General features: G+C 40.3%; 1 protein-coding gene across 2 annotated transcripts in view; it reads right to left on the bottom strand.

The window, feature by feature from the left end:
* The window catches only part of deptor (DEP domain containing MTOR-interacting protein), a 30510-nt gene extending 9460 nt beyond the window's left edge, over positions 1-21050 (bottom strand). Inside the window, exons 1-8 of one of the 2 annotated variants that reach the window (XM_019256886.2) lie at positions 20673-21050; positions 20311-20403; positions 17578-17756; positions 16861-16984; positions 8252-8430; positions 3320-3502; positions 2089-2226; positions 37-107 (exon numbers count right to left, since the gene is read on the bottom strand). In XM_019256886.2, coding sequence (XP_019112431.1) covers positions 37-107; positions 2089-2226; positions 3320-3502; positions 8252-8430; positions 16861-16984; positions 17578-17756; positions 20311-20403; positions 20673-20686 — 981 coding nt within the window. In that variant the 5' untranslated portion in view covers positions 20687-21050. The remainder of the gene's footprint in view (positions 1-36; positions 108-2088; positions 2227-3319; positions 3503-8251; positions 8431-16860; positions 16985-17577; positions 17757-20310; positions 20404-20672) is intronic. The other variant, XM_019256887.2, reaches the window with a different exon arrangement.
* Between the last annotated feature and the right edge of the window lie 661 nt (positions 21051-21711).

Here is a 21711-nt window from a genome sequence, read left to right as displayed (position 1 = left end):
TAGAGCTCAATGTATGTGTGTGTGTGCATGTCCTACAGTGAATGTCTTCTTCAGAAAAGGTCCTCCTGGTGTCTGCAGCTCCTCTGGACTCACTTGTCTTTTCAGAACTGTTGAGAGAAACAGACACACATGTTACCATGATAATCAGGCATGACCACATGTGCATGGTTACTGCAGACAGGCATGAACTTGCACACACACTAAAACGCACAGACATAATACTTTTAGTTCAAAAAAAGGTGTGCATATGTGCGAATAGACGGCGCTAATGTCAGTCACATGCAGCGCCTGAAGGCTCGCTGCTTCCTGAAACAGTATAGCTCCTCTTCCCCTCCTCCAACTTCCCCTAAACATTAGTCACTTCAACGTGACTCGACACGAGACAAAATGGACAAAAAAATTATTTTAACTTCATTTTTAATTCACTCCATTAGAACAAATGATGAAGCATTTAACAAAACAGAGCGCAGGGAATATGTAGCCGACTCGTTAGCGATCAGGAGCCGGATGCATTAAGAATCAATGCGCACACACACACACACCCCCCCAACAATTCCCAAACACTAAACTGGTCATTTCATTGAAAGTGCGTACATCTCACATGAAATAAAACTGAAAAATGTGTCAAGAATTTTTTTTATTTTTTTTTTAAACAAATTTCTGTGTGTGCATGCATTTTGCTGCCTACACACTCATCTATAATATAAAATGTCTAATTAACTCTGCAGATCTTTATCCTTGTTATTCAGTCTGCCTTTGTTTTGTTTTGTTTTGTTTTCATTCATTAATTTATGTTCAGTTCATTATTATCCATTAAAAATGAGGCAGTTAAGCTTTTTGAGGTTTGATGACTCACTTATGATTACAGTTTATAGGTTTGTGTGATAATAATGAATGACACTAAACTATAGGTGTTATAAAACAGAGACGAAACTGAAAAGGACAATTAAAGGCGATGAAATAAGGGATGACTGCGATTCATAAACAAGAATCATACGCTTTAGAAATCAGGAACAAAAAGTGTGTATGTATCTTCACTTCACCAGCTCTTTGTGTTCTTACTGTGCTTAAACTGCAAAAGTATTGCAAAAGTATGGTGAAAGTGCAGAAATGACGTGAATTGCTTCTGCCACGCAAATCTGAGAGGACATCCTCTTAGCTGAACAGTGAACTTTAGTGAACAGTGTGTGTGTGTGTGTTCTTGACTAATCACTTGCGGCCTGTATAGTGCTTGATTCTAATCTGAGAGAGGAAGTGAAGTGAGAGCGACCGCTTATCGTCTTGATCTAGACATTTCCATAATCTCTCTGTGGAAATCCTGATTTGATCGACTCTACAAGTCGTCTCTTTAATACCTCATCATCTGCCATGTCTACTTCAAATCAGAGGCCAGCATCTTTTATTTAAACTGTCTGGCTTCATAAACGCTACCCAGAAATTCTTATTCACTTGTATTGTCTACTTTGAATGTTTTAAACATTTTTGGCTCCTTATCTTCCCGCAAGGTTAATATAAGGCAAAGGGGAATTCTGTGTATGTGTGTGCCTTCCTTTTCCTGTTCATTGTGTATCGTGTGTGTGTGCGAGTGCTCATGTTAAGGGGCTCTGCTGCTACAAAGACACTCTGTCAAGGACTCTGCTTGGATTAGACACATCAAAGGAAACCTCACATAGTAAAGACACACACACAGCTCAAAGGCACCACTTTTTCATTTAGATCTCCACTCAGGAGTTAAAGCAACCAATCCCCGAATTATATATGTGATTATCACATGGTACAAGCAGCATGTATCTATCGTCCTCTGCATTTACCTTTCTCTGCTCAAGCCTATTTACAGTTTCTGAAGGAAACAATAGCAGGATGTGGGTTAAGTCACAAAAATACTAAGAATGGTGTTTTCAATGATGTGCTAAAATCTGCAATACAAAGTCAAATTGGTGCCCTAAAGAACACTTTTAAGGTATAATCAATACATTAACATCAGCTTCACTCAGGAGCCATTAATCTGTTACACCTCTTTGTTTCTCGTTCAGAGCTGCCTTCCACAGTCTACAAACTCTATGCATGAGTGTGTCCACGTCTTCTTACCAGACTTGGGGTTGCAGAGGACAGGTGGGCTGCTGCTGAGTGTAGGACTGCTGCTGTAATAACCACTGCTGCCACAGCTGCTGCTCATGCTGCTCCGCCGAACCCCGACCGCCACCTTTATCTCTTTAGTGGGACTCACTGAGACACAGAGAGAGAGACAGACACAGAAGGACGTTAGACTAAAGATAGACGGGAGAAAGAGAAGGAACGTGAGTGGAAAGCTGTAAACAGGTCTTGAATTAATTAGAGAGTTTATTGCAGGTCAATTAACCCTCTCACTTCACCTCATTAATGTTTCGACTTACAGCGCATTCTGAAAACTACTTTGCACTAAGCATGTGTGTTGGAAAAGAGTGCATCTCTCTCTCTACCACTGTCTGCTAATTACACACATTTTATGCTGCTTCTTTAAGTGGTGCATGTTTTTCAGGGGAACCTTCTTTGAGTAGATGATGTGACTTTTTTTTTGGGAGATAATCTCAGTAATAATATATACTGTACATGCATTTTAAAGCTGGTCTTTCATTAAGATTACAGTGAGGCACCTAAATTGTAGCTCTTGCCCAATAATTTTACAGATTGTGGAAATTGTGAGTGCTATTTAAAACATTCAGAGGAAATATCTGCTACAGAGTGCAGATATTTGACATTTTTATAGTGCTACAATGTAATGTATGATATGAGCTGAATACATCAAATTAAGTGAATGAATGCATGGAGTACAAGTCAATCGAACAAGATTCAGCACTTTTTACCAGGTTCTTCTGCCTGGCGATGCAAATAGCTCTACTCTATTATCTTTATGGTGCAGACACCACCAAGGACACCAGTTACCATGTCTGTGTGTGGGTGTGTGTGTGTGGGTGTGTGTGTCAACAGAGGATAATATAAAAGAGGTTAAAATGTCACTGTGTTTTTTCTCCAGAAAAGAGAATCCAATAACCAAGGAAAATATTAAAATTTTATAATAAGAGCAGACACGGTCAGGTTTTAATTATAGCACAGGTAACATCAGCTTTTCTGTTAACCACAAACTGACACCTATTAATATCTGATATACTATGTTACATTAAACTGGACATGATACCCGCTGCCTTTTGCTGCTGATGTCTCCCCCAAAAGCTAGAAAAACTCAAACACAGATCAAACGTGATGACTGTATACACAGTTACTTTGTGTGTGTGTGTGTGTGTGTGTGTGTGTGTGTGTGTGTGTGTGGCACAGTTTCTACCTGAGAGGAAGCTGGTGTTGCCTCCATCTGAGTTCTGTTTGCGGAGACAGAAGGGGCTGTCGTGACTCTCGGGGATGCTGCGGCCTCGTTCGTGAAGGAGTTCAATCAATCGCCGTCGCCGCCGGAAATTCATCCTGAACTGGAAGAGAAGGGGCCCGTCGACAAAGTGATGCTTGTTGGTGACTGGTGACAAAGAAAAATGGACATGAAGAGAATTTGAATAAGACAAGGACAAAAGACTGCCTGTGTCTGTAATGTAAGTTTATTTAGTAAGACTGCGTTCCCATTATTAATTTCGAAATGACTCATCAGGCTCATTCATACAGGATAAGTAATTGCATCCTGTTCCAACATTTAGATCAACACACTTGCCTCTAAAAATAGTAGCATTTCCTCTTATCAAGACTCCTTCACAAGGATTTACAGATCCAAAGATCAATGATGGCGCTACCTCTGATCTTGAATCATTAATCAATTGTTTTTAAAACAACATAATTTCCTAGATTACTATTTGAAAAAAATTCATGTTGCACTAGAATAATATGATTCAGACCTATTAAAAATACACATTTCCTCCAATTAAAATCACGTGTCAATGTTGTTAACTTCTTAGAGTTTTCTTATTCTACTGCTGAAATGAATCCACTGATGCTTTAGCGGCGAGTGAACCATTTATTTACCTGACAGGTAATTTGCTGAGAATGTAATGGTTATTTTATCATTTCTCATCCCTCAAACATCCCCTAACCTATCACCAAACCTGGTCAAAAATGCAAATCATTCTGAGTATTACCAAAGTTTAAATATTCAACATATGAAGCAAGTTAAGCAGAACTTACATGAATAAGCATGCAATTACCAGTACAGACTGAAGAAAAAATACAGAAAAAAATAGATAACTAAAAAACAAAAATGACATCTGATATGTAGTAATCTAGTGCATTCTAGCAGTCAGTAGTAAGTCATTAACTAGCAACAAGAAACTCACATTGGGCTTGTATTTAGTTCAATTGTCCTTTTGTGGGTGCAAAGCCATTTCGTGTCAACCTAACAGATTCCTTTTATTATATGTGACAAAAGCAAAAACTATGGAGAGCTAAAAACAGGATGGAACGGCCTGTTTTAGTCTCCTCAGCACACAAATAAACTGAACTACTGTCAAACTGAAACCGTGTCTCTTAAACAGTGTTCTTTGACACAGTGATAAAGCAACTCTACTCTTATGCGATTTGTATTCTTAATTTGCATGTGTACATTATCTGTAACATTTACTTTGAGCCTGTTTTAAAGCTGCCTCTTTGTGTGGGATCCCTATTTTCATTGAGTGGAATATAACAGCTACCATATTGTCCCACAGTAAACAATGATAACCAGACACAATGTGGATCCATCCAGGCTTGCCTTCCATACATCATATGTATGAACGTGTGACCTCTGCCCAGCAGAGCAGAGAGCAGGAATGCAGACTATCTAGCTATCTCTCCTCCTCTATCATGACTATAATGTGTTTCTAATGGGAACTAAATCACTCTCCTGACTGTAACAAAAGAGCGTATGACGATATGTACAGTGCAGAGTTCACATATCATATCCATGCAAGGCTAGTTTAGTTATTTCCATAGGGAGGATGACACTATGAAGTCTCTGTGAGGCTGACAGGAAGCAGATCAGACGGTGCATTACATGAGGTGAAGTGGCAGGGTATTTTTATGATGTATTGCTCCTTAGGGCCATATACAGTCTGCAATCCACACCAAAGTAGTTCCACATGCACACCCCTAGCTGTGTTGAAGGTTATATTGCACATGTCCAATGCTTCCAACTAATGATTTATTCCACTGTCTATATATTTAATACAAAAAACAAATGTGTGTAGCTGCTGCCTATCGTGTGATGAAATCTGCATAATACTGAATGTTCAAATAAAAAAGAAAGCCCTCCAGCACCAAGGCCATGTGACTTTCCTGCAGTAATACACATCCTAATTGAATAAGACTTGGGTGTGAGCAACAGACCTCAGCGACAAATCAAATTTCATGTCATGTGGTGACCCAACAGAGACTCATTCAGGATGTACGCCCATTGATAATCTACAGGAGCATACACACATAAAAAACTACAACCTTGTGTGGGTCAGCATTCACTCCACATTATTAAAATATCTTTGAAACATTTTTTGAAAAAGAAGACAACAAGCTGTCCATGCAGCTGGAGCTAATTATGCTTTTAACTGGCTTGATTTAACGAGGGATGGCAAATACACACTCACACCTGAGAGCGTTGCATTTGATCACACTGTGTACAAAGCAGAAGCATTAAAGGTGGGGTCAGACATTTGAATCCAATCATTTCTTTTTTTGTCAAATTTAGCAAATATTATTAAATAAAATAGTGGAAAAAATCTGGTGTTTGTACACAGCCCTGACTCTGTAAATAGGAAACGAGCAAAGTGACTCGGACCGTGCTACACAACATGATTCCAGCCAACAACAGATGGCATTCATGCTCCTGTCCTACAGGACAAGGGCAATGCGTAGAGGAGTGAGCTTCTGAAGGATTACACATGGAGGGCTGTAATTCTTTGGCTCTTTAGTTCAGGTATCAACAATCTTCCTCTAGAATCTCTGACCTCGCGGTTAATGCTCTTCTAAAACTTATGAGAAAAACACTTTGGTTTTCAGTTCCTCTTAAACTTCCCAATAAACTATGACAGTATGTAAATATGTACTAAGGCTGAAAGATATATTGCCTTACTACCAGTTTTCTTTTTGTTAAAACTGGACAGACATGATTTTAAATTAAACCTTTCTAGACTAACCTTGCTTTGTTTTGTTTTGTTTTGAAAAATAAAATTAAAAGATAAAAGATTATTCTGTTTTCATGCTGGAACTAAAACACAGTTGTGGAAAGTATATTGACTATAGTACAATTTAAGGATATTTCTATTATATACTACATTATATTTATCCTCTGCTACATTTCCAAAGGAACATATTTAACTTATTGGATTTAGGAATGATTACTTAATTTACATATTCAGATTTTACCTGCAGCTGCAGCCAGGTTTTCTGTTTATCAAAGAGTTAATTTACTCCTCAGGTGTCCCATTCACAGGTCAAGGTGTCTTCGAGCAAGACTATATAGAATGTAATATCCAAGAAACATATGACCACTTCTGATTAAAGCCCCATTGCATAACTTTTCTACCACTGACGTGCAATCAGGTGAATGGTGTCTCGGTCATCCCCACTCTGCGCCCTGTATATCTGTTGCACTATATCACTTTGTACTCCGGGAATGATCACCAGAGGTAAGTCACACACCACCAACTTATTTTGGTGAAATTGGGTCATATTTTTTGCTCAGTTGTCCATCGGCTCCATGCTCTGATTTACAGTTTCCTGAGGAACAGTAAACTGCTACAAACTGTAGCTGCTGTTAGCTGATGTTATCTTAGTGTGTTAGCCGTGCTGCCTGGACTGTGAGCTCAAAGCACTGGAGGAGTGTTAGTGTTTTTTGTCCACCAAGAAGAGGAGGATTTCAGGTCCAGGGAGCCAGTGTTGTGCCAGAACCGGAGCTCAGCAAGCAGGCAGTATAATCAGGCTCATCAGCCTCGATGGACACAAGACCAAAGAGGACATTGACAGAAGAAGCTAAGAAGAGAAAAGGATGGTGACCGGACAAGAAGTCACCAGACAAGAAAGCTTCATAAAGCTTTGTGAAATAAAAGGATGAAAGACAGACACTAAGTAATATTAGCTGGCTTTTCTGTCTTTTATTTTTCAAGCTTTATTTTGATAGGGACAGCTGAAGAGTGACAGGAAATGTTGGGAGAGAGATGGGGAATAATGGTATTAATAGTTTGAGTACCTCTTCAACCACTACTAAGATTAAAATTCAAACCAATCACATGTATGTATATATCACATATTCAGAGATAACATGATAGCCCTGGATGTGTGCTCTACAGCCAGAAGATCTTGTTGACCTCATGATGTCTGTAAGACCACAGGTCACATTTTCCTCATGTTTCGTACTCATCAACATTCTGTATCACTCCTGAACGTAGCTTGAGACAGGTCAGGCAAAGCATAGGAGACATAGAGAATTAAGACTAGTGAAATACAACCCCACACAGTGTGAGATGTAATATAGGTCAGTCCAGAATGTCTGGGAGCCAAAAACAGGCTGTAATGAGTTTTAGGTGCTGAACTTACACAGTTCCAGTTCCTTATTTGAGACTATGTTAACCTATTTTTTTAGGCTGTGAGGGGTAGGTTTTAATAAAGAGGTCTAACTGTAATCCAAATTAGATCTATCTAGACACACACACACACACACACACACACACACACACACACACATATATATGTATATATGTATGTATATATACACAAGACTTTGACAAGGACTTTTTCAAAATGAGTTGATAGTGTGTGTGCAAGTATGCAGATAGGGCTGTAATGTACAAGTCTACAGCAGATATCAGATTGCATGACCCAAAAGTGCGAAGCAAAGGTAACACAGTGTTATAAATGATAAGGTCACCAGGTTAGGAGGAGCTGGAAGGGGTCTGAATTCAACTGATGGAAGAATGCAATACCAGAGCCAAGTTGCTATGCTGTATCAGCAGAGCCCTTTGACAGGATCATGTAGCTGTCAGATGGAGCTACTTCGAGAGGCTACGACCTTTACTTTTACCAAGCGTCATTCACAGATCATCCATCTGTCAATAGCATGATCATCGGTCAGACTATGTGGCCCTCAAACACATAGACAAGTGCAATACAACTTTTAAATACTTGATATTGAGATCGCAGTTTTTTAAACTGAATGACACAGGTGTCGTTTAACATTTTTGAAATATTTTCAGCACATAAATATACATTTTCAGCATGCACACACTATGATCAGTCGACCAATCTTCCTTACCGTGCTGGATGATGCCATGTTCAAGAAGCCTCCGCCCCAGACGCTCCGCCTCCTCCCTGGTTGCCATCTCCCCCTCCTGCAGCAGCCAGTCGATGAACTCAGAGGCCACCAGTGTCCGCTCAAATGCCCCCCCTTCCTCCTCCCTGGTTTGTAACAGATTGTTTTCTGTATTCATCAATCTGCAGAGAAAAACAAGCAAGCAAACCTTTGTTACTTTCAAAGGAAAAACCTTTTGAGATAAGTCATAGGCCATTGCATTCAGAAAGCAAGCTAAACTAAGCTTAAAATTAAGTGGTAACTCCACAAATAACAGTTTCCTGTTAGACATTTAGCTTTATGGGAACTGTGAGAACATTCAGCCACAAATTCAGTAACTGGAATACATTTGGTTTTGGATTTTGATCAATTTAGGATCTATGGTGCAATATTCTTGACTGCATAAAGACAACAATGTAAATGTGCTGGAACTAGAGCTGATATCAAGCACGATAATTATTCATTACATGATTATCATGGCTAAAGGAATTTACAGTAATGACATCATCGCAATAAAATTAAGTCAAATTCATCTTTAACTTTGATTGTGTCTTTCGTCTCTTTTTTGACCTCTTTTGTAGAGACGTGGAGAGCGACACAACGCGATTTGTGGCTCACTCTGCTTAAAAATCGCAGTACATACTACACAGACCTCTCTGATCAGAAGTTCTCTATGTAACTGTTTAATTATCTAAGACGTGTTCAGTCAAACTTGAGTTACTGTGAAAAGTGAGCATTCTCAGTGGGAATTTCCAGCATGGAAAATCTTCCAAACCAATCAGCTCTGCCCATTTCTCCACTCTGTAATCTGTCAAAATGTACAAACACTGCTCTATACTATAACCATCTCCGGATCAGCACTTTAGCCACGTAAATCAAGGCAATGAGAATAAACCTTAAAACTAAATGTTATTACCAGCGCCTCATACACCAAACGTATAGCTCAGATTATCACAATGACAAGGTCATTACATCAAGAAAAACCTTTGAGATCTGCTTCACCGACAATTAGTTAAGGCTCGACTTTATGGACTCAACTCAAGTAAAAATCTGTTTCACAGCAGTGGATAAGATTTCGAAACTTGTCAATTGAGCGTGTGTTTTACTCTTTTAGTTATAGATGTACGTATTTCTCAATAACCTATTAAAGGATTACATGAAGTGCTGTGATCCTTTTCTGGATGACACCAGATAACACTCAAACAAACAAAAACAGACAAGTACACACATGCACAGAGCAGAATTGCTGACTCTCTCACAGTGAAGCACTCTTTAAAAATGAAATTCACACCCGTCACTTCACACCCAAACACATTCATCTGAACATTCAAACAGCATTAAGAAACAGTGAGCTCTGTGGCTCACCTGTACATGTCAAAACATGTGCTAGCAACGAACTGTACTATCAAAGAGACACTTTCCACGTTGTTGTTTGCCATGTTTTGCTGGCACGAATTATATTCCCACATTGTGTTTTAATGGCTGTGATCACTCACTAAACTATCAACTCTACAGCTTTACACAGACTGACATATATCATTTATGAATATAACAGCAAGTCGCAGATTTGTAAGAACGCTTAGAGCATTTCATGAACTGAAATAATGGAAAGCTGTCACAAAACACTCAATATTTGCACCAGCAGACGCATCCTATAGGGAAAGCATTTAAGCTCCAGGCTAGGAAACTTTAACAACCAACCACTGCCCTACTTAGACTGCTCCAAACTGCATCTAGAACCGGTGCCATCTGTACAGAGTGAACAGATCATTTTTTAATCTGTGTAAGTTTAGACGTGATTCTTTTCACAAATTCATCCGAGATTAGTCTGTCAATCAAGAGATTAAATATGACTTTGCCATGAAAAGGTTGATGGATGAAATGGTTAAAGACATTGGAAATATGCTTATTGACTTATGTACTGTATTGATACCACTCCTGTGTCTGTACACTAAACATGAACCAGCCAGTTGGCAGTTAGACTAGCCTAGCTCTGCCTGAAGCTGACAAAAATTAACCCATCAGCCTCTCTTTAGACCTTTGGAGGTGCTAACTCTTTCCCCATGATCAGCTTTAATGCTAACTGGCTAGCTACATATTTGTCATAGAGACCTGAGAGAGGTATTGATCTTGTCATCTAACTCTGAAAGAAAGTGTATAAGCAAACTAGCCCTGTCAACAGTTCATTTAAGAAAAAACATAACTAGCCTAACTGATTATGGCTGTGCATGGAGCAGGCAAGGTTGGTCTACTGTTCATATCCAGGGAAAACAGCTTCTGCTTTAATGAAGCTACATGCGCATACAAATATGGGAAATTAAACTAAATGCAACCTGTAGAAAGTCTCCTCTTTCTGCTAGTACATCCCCTCAGGGTCATTCAGCTATAACTGATGATCCAGGGCTGCAGGCCTGCATTTCAAGACAACAACTAGAAAAACTGACTCTGGCCCCGTCACTCCCATACATTATTATTGACACTACTCAGCAAATTCAGTATTATACAAAAAGCTGTGTCATCTTTTTTGTGGGCTCGTATTTTGAAGGGACTCTTATTTTGAAAGACTTTTGTCTTGTCTGTGTGTGTGTGTGTGTGTGTGTGTGTGTGCATGTGTGTTTGTCCTGTCTGTCTGTCTGCGTGTGGTGTGCGTGTGTCTGTCTGTCTCTCTATCTATGTGTCTTGTGTTTGTGTCTGCGAGAGAGAAGGATAAAATGGCCGACATTAAAAATGTAGTCTTGATAGTCATTGATATCATACAGAGACTTCAATAAAGTTAGTCAAAGGCAGGGTTGAGGTTGCCAAGAAACCAGGGTCAGCTGCAGGCCAGAGTAATTAGGCACAGGTGCCTGCACGCACTCTCTGTCTCTCCCACACAGAAAATCTCTAAATGAAGCCCCTCGAAGGTGGCCAAAAATGCCAAGAATAGTGTGCCGCAAACCAAAAGCCCAAATGACCATCAGCATCCTCATCTCATGGACAATTTCCTTGCCGATTTTCAGGCGAAAATTGTATAAACTATGGCCTCGGGAGGTAGAGAAAGAACAGGTGCTCCCTGCTCCTTTTGGAAATTTCTCTTCCCAAATTAACATAGGAGTAGATTGGGCAGTAGATGCGTGTTGGTGGCGCATCTTTGTGTCTGACCCCAAAATTAAAAAGCTGACAGCNTGCTCCTTTTGGAAATTTCTCTTCTCAAATTAACATAGGAGTAGATTGGGCAGTAGATGCGTGTTGGTGGCGCATCTTTGTAACTGACCCCAAAATTAAAAAGCTGACAGCTTCTATGTTTTGAGTGGTAATCATGTCTGTAGAGTGACATTTGCGGCCTCAATCGCAGTTTTCACGCACTCTAGTTCTCAAACATTCTTCCAGTACACACCCATTCATTTTTTTGCCGTGGTTTTTGGCAATTTATAGGCAAACCAGCCGATTCCTGGCCGAGCTGCATGTTTTGATACCTTTTTTGTGTATGTGCGACAAAAACTGCGGGAAGAGTAGCGTGCCAAGAAAAGGCTAGTATATAGTGTGCTCTTTCAGACACACTCAATTATTTTGTCATTAAACTTGGTCGCAGAGTGAAACTGTATTCCTGGGCAAAAAATAGAGCTGTAGTTTAAATGCCATTTTATAGAAAATAGTGGTGCACACCCAGGGTGGTGCACACCCGGGACTGTCCTTTAGTCTTTTCGGTCAACACTGCAGAAAACATGACTTGTACAGGTGTCAAGATTTAATTGATTTGGAGCTTCAGTCGGACTTCAGTGCTATGACCCACATTAGAAGCCAACATCATTATACAAATGATGGAAGAAAACTGGAACATAATGTTCTACAAGACTTGACTGTGCACACAATACCATTTAATCCATGTAAACACGTTAAGTCAACACGTTATGTTAGCTCATAGGGATTGACTCAAAGCACTGTACTAAAAGTACAAATAAAGCACAGTGCTTGGAATAATAGCAGGAGTGTTTTACTACAGTATATTATAAATGACATGAGACTGTATATACAGTATGTAAATGATATTATGATTAAATTGAGACAAGGCAAACTGCTTTGACCTAGATATGTACTCAGTGTAGTTGTTCAGTGAGCTGGAGTGTTGTCCACAGAGACATAATTGTAGGACCACCAAGTTTTTCCCTGCTCTCAGATTTGGTCATGCATAAAGGTTGGGTACTGAGGACTACACAACAAAACACAAATAAAAGGGCTTCTTATTTGATTCAACAATCAACAATCCTGGCTTCTCTCCAATGTCTCCCTTTTCGACTTTGAGCATATTTAAGGGACCTGTGAGAGGTCTGTGCAGAAAGCAGGTTGCTGTGTCACAGAGAAGGCAAAATAATTGAATAATAACGAAGGTGTAAGAACTAAGAATAAAATGTAAGTGAGAGAGAGGCCCACAGCTAAGCATTATTGAGCATTACAACTTTACATAACAAAGGTTGTGCTTATATTGTCACTTTTTATTGGTTACTGAATGTCTCTGTACCAAATGTTAAGAACATGAGAACCATTATTTAGAAAATAGACCATAAATGTGTTACATCTCTGCTGCATCATGGCCTCTTCACAGCCAAATGAAACTTTTTGTATTTCTGTTAGACAAACAGAAATACTATTCGGTACAGACTGGCAGCTTACAACTTTTCATGACCTTTCCTCATGCCAAATCTGTTTTATTTCAGTTTGATCTAAGTTACACTGACCTCATGGAAGGACACATGAATGATAACATTACTTACAGTACTTATCAGGACTTTCAGTACAGATTAGCATTAGCCTTAAGATAACATGAAATGTTAATGTGCATTTATATTATAAACCCCCCTTTAGTAATAATCCTGTATGACTGGATTTCCTATTGTAATAACCAAAGACATTCCTCCAGTCACCAGTTAGTCGTGTGGAAATGTTAGGATCTACTCTCAAGCATGGAGAGCAGCTAATGTAATTAGTCAGCCATTCTAAGTTGCAACTTATCCTTAGCCTTGCAGTGATGAACAGCAGTTTTTCTTTTGTTTGTTTATCTGTGTAACACTTGATAAACCAGTGGTATGTTGAGAAATGAAAGGTTGTGTTGCCCTCTCCTGATTTGGCAGCATGTATCTTCCTTATCTGACAGCAAAGGCTAAATAAATGTGTGTGATGAAAGTCAGGAATGCAGAAAAATGGTTGCCAATAATGTTAAGTGTATGCAATTTGCAGTAAATGGGCTAAAACATTCACAACCACCACGGTCCTTTAAGGCAGTGGTGCCTGGACAATGAGAGCCTTTGTTGTTTTAAACTGACGCGTTTTCTAGACTAGAAAAGACAAAGGGACACATCTCTTCTCTCACACACACTAAAGCATGAACATAAATAAAGATATGTGTGCACAGTACAAGAGAAAAGTACCTGCAGAGATTGTATTTGTCTTCCAACAAGTATAAAGATAGTGATGAAAGTTCTCTCTGTCTGAAGTGATTTAAGTAAACTAAGATTGAATTGGAGTATACAAATTTTACTGTAGGTGTGACTTTGTTAGCGTGGAACAGGCCATTCATCCCAAATAAATAAAGATTAGATTTCATTTCATTCATTTATTCAAAAGGTCTTTTTTTCTATTTAATAGTTCAACACGAGTGTGGCTTAATTAAGCAATTCAAGCACAATATACAGTACGCACACGTGCGTAAACAGTCCACATGGTGAACAATGCTTTAAAAGGCTTGTAAAACATTGTTTTCCCTGACTAACACTGTCGCCTAGGAAATGCTGTCATAATAGTAACTGTTTGAAATGCCTTCCTGTGGTTTGTTTATTGGAGTGACAATTGATAGCATCGGAGATCAATGTGTGAGGAAGGCTGTTTATTTTTCCAATGGAAAATCTAGATGTGAAAATGCAGGCTGCAGGGAAATGGGTGCCTTATGTAACACACTGTATAGCCATAGACAGCATATACTGTATGTGCTTTTGTATGTATAAATATTTATGCCACAGGGCACAGTCAAGTGTTGATGATCCAGCAAGGACAAAGATGCAACAAAGTGATAACTGCATTGTACATAAGTGCTTACTAAGAGAAACATCATATCAACCTGACCATGGCCACACTGTCCTGCTTCACCAGCTGCTACAGTGTACATCTATTGCATCCATTATATCCACTCTTCTATGACCTTTATAGAAGTTCAGTTGCTATATTTTAAACCCTTATTTTAGAGATTGCATGTCAAAAAGTAACTCCAGACTTTCAAATCCACTTTGGTCAACCAACAGTGGCTTTTCATTCAATTAAAAAACATCAATCAATCAATAAATATGAACAAAATGAAAGATTGTGGAGGCACATGTCCATCACCCAGACACTGGTACAAAGCTAAATAGTAAAAGCACAATGCTAACATGCTAATGTTAAAGCAGGAATGTTTACCATGTGTATTATGTCAGTTTAGCATGTTTGACTGCCAAGATCTGCTAATGAGCACTAAATTCAGTTGCAGCTGAGGATAATAGGAATGTTATTAATGTCTACACCAAATTTCATGGTAATCCATCTTATAATTGTTGAGATATTTCAGTCTGGGCCAAAGTGCTAGACGGACCTACACTGCCACCAGCCTGGCTAAAAAGAGCAGCAACTTACATAACAGAGCCATAAAAGTCATCACCAGTTTATTTCAAGGATAAAATACATGGATTTATGTATGGATGACATGCAGCAAAGGGCCACAGGTTGGATTTGAACCCTGGGCCACTGCAGCAAGGACTAAGCCTTTGTACATGGGGCGCACACTCTACTAACTAAGCTAACTGGCACCGTACTGGCATGTCTATTTTATCCTTTTTGCCAAAGTTTGATGGGTTATTACCCCTGGTGTATCCTGAAACCCAGAGAAACATTTCATTCATTTTAAATATAATGAATGAACAACACACCATCGGTGTGTGAATGTGTATGAATGGTTAGATCCGCAAACTGATGAGCAGTTGGCACCTTGCATGGTAGCCAATGCCATCAGTGTATGAATGTGTGTGAATGGGGTGAATGAGATATGTAGTGTAGAGCGCTTTGAGTGGTCGGAAGACTAGAAAGGCGTTATATAAGTACAGTCCATTTACCATATTTAACTGAATCTGCAATCCTCTTATCAAAAACAATTGTGGTATACAAAACGAGCAGTTGGAACAATCATCCTTACTGGATGGAGATATCTACACTTTGTACTCAGGACAGAGAGATGGTTGTTTTTTTTATCTCTGCAGGAGTGTTACTTGTGCTGGAAGTGTCATCTTGAAGCAACTCTGGTTCGCAAGTAAGCATCCACCCAAGCTTGAGGGATGTTTTTCTGTGTGTGTGTGGTGTGTGTGTGTGTGTGTGTGTGTGTGTGTGTGTGTGTGTGTCCTGGGCTGCACCATGGTGATTACATAAACACATATCTTTTGAGAGCTGAGACGACAGATGTCTCCCCTTGGACTATTTCTTCCTCTTATGCAACTGATGTGCACGAGTGTGTGTGTGTGTGTTGTGTCAGTAACAGGCATGAAAATAGGTCTCTGCTTAGAAGAGTGTCACTGTGGCAGAGAAATACAGTTTACTCATGTGACAAAGAGGTGGCAGGATGTATGAACAAAGGGAAGGAGAGCTGTTTTCTACAAAAAGACTCAAGTTGGTTGCACACGCAAAGACAGAGTGTGTGCGTATAACTCTAGAGATGCCTCTAACAGACAACCAAAGAGGGGAATGGACAGCCACAGAGGAACAATTTAGGGTTATTATAGAAATAATTAGTCTCATCACTACCTGAAAACAGCATCATGGGTACAGACCTGATGACAAACAAAAACAGTCCCATTAGCTGTGCCCCCTCTAAACCCAGCCTGTCCCTGGACAAATGCTATGAGTCATCTCTTGTTAAAATGCTTCCAATATCTCCAATGCCTACAGGCTTTTATCACGGTTTAAAACCAGTTAAACTCAATACAATGCTTTCTAATCCAATGGAATCAAATTCACCAGCAAAACAAATTTTCTAAAACGTCACTCAAATGCACTCAATCAACATGCTGAGTGGAGAACATCAGTGACTCTCACAGAGAGGAAGGCAGGAAATACATGCCTGCCAAGTAGCCATGAACTTGTAAAAGTTTAAACAGTGTCAGATAGTTCAGTGTTCATCATTTCGAGGAGATGAGAATTGTAGCTTTTACAGTTTTCATTTGGATTAAACCAACAAGAAATAATGTGTTTATAAGTTAGCTTTATAGGTAAAGAGCAGGTAACGGTTTCCCTCTGCTTCAAGTCTTCATGCTTAGCTAAGTTAACCAGCTGCTGGCGTAACGATACCTACATATTGTACTAACTGTGAAGATGGATGCCAATCTTCTCAAACTACAATGGACTATTCCTTTAAAGCTCCACGCTGAAAGAAAAAATCAATTAAAAATGCTGAAATGAAATGTCTGTCCTGTTTCCGTTATGCAGCTGTATGAACAGCCATTTCCTTCAATCCAACTCATAGTTGCGCATGACTGAGTGGTTGTGATTGTGTTATCTGGTGTGTTAGTGTGTGTTCATACTTCTCGTAGATCCTCTGGCCCCTCATGAAGACTTTGGCTTCACTGTCCAAAGGGAACGTGCCATCATCTTTCCGGAAGCGGTAAAACAACTTCAGGTCTTTGAACTCCCGGTGTTCGTCACACACTGAAAACACACACATGTATAAAGATTTTATTGTTAGTGTTAAAGGCTCATCACCTGCAGGAATCACAAGCATGGAAGGCAAAGATTTATTAGCAGTGAACAAGAGCAAGAACAGGAAGACTTATATTAGAAAACCCAAAATACATACAAGCTGTTTCATGTCCATAACATGAACCATAATTAAATTTACTTTAATTTCCTCCAACATCTGCAACAGAGGTTTTTCATTTATCTGGGTGCGATTAATGATGGTATAAAACAGCATGAGCAAAAGTTTCACATAATGGCATTATGGGAATTTTTATTCTGTTTGTATAAAGCAGTCACTGACATCTAAACATCATTAAATCATTTATCTGCAGCTGGGATGAGTCAACATTGAGTTTGCTCTGTCTAAACTTTAACTAAAGAGAAAGAGGGAGGCGACTTGTTCCGCCTCTGTTGTCAGTGTCTAGTCAAACGTGACACAGGTAGTGAGCCAAATTGGCTCGGAGACACGAAGAACCATCTTTTAAAGGCCACTGATCGTTCCCAGAAAATGTCAAGAGAGAGAGAAAGAAAGAAAGACGCTTGCTGTTGTAGCCCAGCCTTACCGTGGTGAATGATGCTCTGGTCTAAAAGTTTCTGCATGATCTTGATGGCCGTGTCTCGCTCTGAGGCCTCCTTGTGTTCAATTAGCCAATCAATGAGCTCCTTAGCAACGAAGCAGTTTGGGTAGGTTCGCAGGTGATGCCGCCGATCCTTGATCACCTTGGCCTCGTGGAGCCGCAGCCTGGAAACAAGCCACAGAGCAGAAAACCAGAATAAAAGACTGAATAATGTTTCACTTTCTAATGAAGTGGCAGTGCGGGCATTCCCCGTTTTAGTTATGTATGTGAGCTGCATATCATTATCTTATAAAGATAATCTTCTAGTAGTAGAAAGCATGAATTATCTAGATAACAAAGACAACATTGATAATAGGTCAAATTTATGTTTATACCCTTGGGCTTGAGGTAAATACTATTCAAACACTGCTCTCAGGGATTCATGGTGTGACTATATCGCATGATGACATGACAGGCCTCTCGTGCTTCTAAAGTGACCTCTTCCTGAACCTGAGTATTGTGAAACAGTCTACCCCAGCATTAGCCAAGCTTCCTGCAGCTAGCTGGTTCCACTCCATGCTGGTTCTGTGTGCAGCTGGCTAGCATCACCCCGAGTTAGGAATGACAGCGCTGGTCCAAAACTGCTTCACTAAGTACCTACACACACTGTTCTGCCAAGACTCGAGATGGGCAATCAAGTTACAGATTTTACTTCCAACCAGTCCTAACATCTTTCTCCTCGTCCTCCTCCTCATCCTCTGTTCAGCTTCAGAAGGTTTCAGCCTAGAAATCATCTTAAATGGAGTTGGAAGGGGGTGTCGGTTAGCTCAGTTGTTGCTTTTCTGTAACTCTCAATCAAATAATGACTGAAAAGCACAAAAGTATATTCTTTTTTTTTAAATTGTGCTAGGACAAAACATCGAAAAGTCGGATTGGTTCTGAACGAGTCTCTGGCTCCCAGTAGGACTGATGATGCAGAGTCCCGGGCTGACTCTGCCATAGTGCAACAAACGGCCTATTCACGAGTATGAACTGGTCACAGGACTTACTACAGCAGCTGCATGTGTCTGCAGGCCATGGTATCCATCTTTCTGTCTATTTTTCAACCCTGAAGCACATCTGCTTGAGAATATTAGTAGTCTACACAAATGTGTGATAAGATATTTAAAAAACAGACCGCATACTGTTATCAGAACCAGGAATTATATCACTTTTCCATGAGCTTGACTTGTGATGATCAAACAAAGGTGTGGATCAGGTACACTCCTTGCTTTTATACCTGCAGTGTTTTCATATCAGGAATACTATTGTTCACAAAATGACACTGACTGTGACTCCTCTCACCTCCTCTGAAATATCAATTCAGACTTAAGGACAAAGGTAAAGCAGGAGGTCATGGTAAAACACTGAGGAGGAACATCAATCATTAAACTGTCCGGTATGTGTTTGTGCTGCACAATGTGACAAGGCAAGACTCTACAGCCGTATCAAGCAGAGAGAGGTTTGTTAGACTGACATGATCACAGTGAAAATGCTGATAGTGGGCATGTATTTTTACCATGTTTACTTAGTTTTGCTCATTAGCACTACACACAAAGTAGACCTGATGCTGATGGGGATGTCTTTGGTTTAACTGATGCCACTAGATGAAAGTTCATCTTGAGTAGGAGTTTCTGCACCACATTTCTTTGACAATCTATCCAACAGACATAAATGTTAAAAGCCAAAGGAACACCAAAGTCAAAATGATTCATCCTCTGGGGATCTTGTATGTCAGAGGATTCTGGGACAGCTACTCCGACCAACCCTTGGTTCACTGACCCCTGCTACACTGCCAGCTGGCAGCCTCGGTATACAGCTGTGCCAGGGACACTGACACACGCACAGACACGGTATACAATGGCAAACAGGAAAACACACACCGGTGCTTAGCAAGAGCACATAGAAGAGTAACACAAAGACACAAACTATTAATCTCCCGAGGTGATGCTTGTCACTTTTTATGGTTCTTCTGACAGGGCGATGGTTTACAGAGGAACTTCTTCACAAACCCACCCAGCTGAAAAACACAATTCAGTGGGATATTTTCCTCTTAGTTCAGTGGGGGGCTGAAATTCCAGGCATTGATGCCATGCTCTACCTACTGAGCCTCTATTCATTGCTGGGAGTGTGAACCAGAGGTTATGGGGCCTTTCTTTACGGTAGAGCATGTCAACAACATTGCCAGGGTTAGCAATAAAATTGCCTGATGTGATGACTTGGCAGGGTACGACAGTAAGTAAAGGGTTAGTAAGTTTATAATTCCCTTCGCTGCTCAAAGGGCACTGTATTACTGGAGCAACAAAGATTACTCATGTGTTCAAGTCCTAAAAGCAGTAACACAAAACAGGATCCTGCAGCAATGTGCACGGGGAAGGTTGTGCATGTGTGAAATGCCTTGGATTGGCTGTGCATGCTGCTGCAGCAGAGCTGTGCTGGCAGTGCTGCCAGTTTTCAGTGAGAGAGAGAGAGAGAGAGAGAGATGTTGTACATGCATGATCATTAACCTGCCGTCATGCTTACAACACCCACTTCTCTCATTTTATGTGTCATGTCCTGTCATGTCCTTGTTCATCCAAAAACACGCAAGATTGAGCAACTAAACACAAGGTGCAGTTTTATTTTATATGGGACACAACCTTCCCTCAATGTGTGACCCGCAGCAGACACAGGGTCAGCAGGGATTTCAGGCCGACATACCTCAGCTGTTCTCCGGTGACGAGCACCTCGGCCAGCCGCTCCAGCTCTGCAGCCTTCTTCTGCATGGTGTTCCCGATCCCGTCCATCTCTCTGCTAACATAAGATGCACACACCCCGGGTGTTTAGATGCCAAACAGTCATACACAAAAAAACATCATCCTGCACTGGGAACAGTTCCAGGTTTTGCTTTTATTGTTTATTTATTTATTTATTGGTAAATGAATTAAAAAAATGCTGTGCGGTAGCTTTCTAGCTGACAAATATACAGAAAATGGAACCAATGGATTGAAAAACAAAGGCGTGCAAGCATCCACGCTGTGATGGTTTCAGAGAATAAACAATGCACTGACACCTCAGCTTACCCTTCAAGAACCATGAGGAGCGAAAAGAAGAGTTTATCAATTATTCCTTTGATGAATGAAGAGGAGAATTATTCCATCCCAGGAAACATGCAACAATGCAGCCAGTCACAAGTCAGAGCCCAGCCTCAGTGTGCCCGCAGCTCCACCACCATCAGCAGCAGCAGTCCACTTTTTATTCCTCAGAAACATCCAAATATCTGCACACACAAATTAATGCATGCCACATTCCCTTTATGAATCCCTCTATTTATCCGCTACTGCAGCGTCTGTACAAACAGCCCTGTGGGTCTCGGTTTGTTTGTCACTGACACTGACAACGCTCACAGCAGAGTTGCTGCACGTTTTTCTCCACGGTGCAGCCAGTGCCCATCCACAAAGCCCCCGCATTGGGAGGACTCTGCTGTCGTCACTGGGGGAGTTAACCGGAGGGGCGGGGTTACAAAGGCAAGTGAGTGCGTTCGATTCATGCACCGCCTGATCCGGGAAAGAATTGCAAGAGATGGGTGGGGCCTTTGGATGTAATTGTAGCCATAATGATGGAGTCGAGTTTGTACACATTTCTGCTTCAAGTGAGTTTTTATTATGTGAAACAGAAGGTATGCAGTGTAACAAATAAGCAATCTAATGTAACAGCAAAACCACACACACATGAATGAACTAGGCTGAAGGCAGAAAATCAATATGAAGCACTCTGCCCACTGATTTGATGGCTGGGTCTGAGGTTTTTTGGTTTGTTTTGGCAAAACTACTGAAGATGTGACGGGATCAATAATAGATTTTTATTTACACCAAGTGCACCAGAAATGTGAATTTTGAACATTTGATCACTGATTCCCAGGAGGACAATTCACCTGCCTGTCTACCTATGTATCTCCTTCCAAAAATGCAAATATTATAAATCAAACAAGATGAGCATGTATTGATCACTATATAAATTGTGACTGTAGCGTTACAATATACAGCTCACAGAAATGTGTGCAACAAAACAAAAAAGACTGATGTCCTGATGACTACAACTGTATTCATTTTGTGAAATAAA

The sequence above is a fragment of the Larimichthys crocea genome, chromosome XIII, assembly GCF_000972845.2.
Source record: "Larimichthys crocea isolate SSNF chromosome XIII, L_crocea_2.0, whole genome shotgun sequence".
Lineage (NCBI taxonomy): Eukaryota > Metazoa > Chordata > Actinopteri > Sciaenidae > Larimichthys > Larimichthys crocea.
The sequence above is the reverse complement of the archived record's forward strand: the minus strand, read 5'-3'. Positions and strand labels throughout refer to the sequence as shown.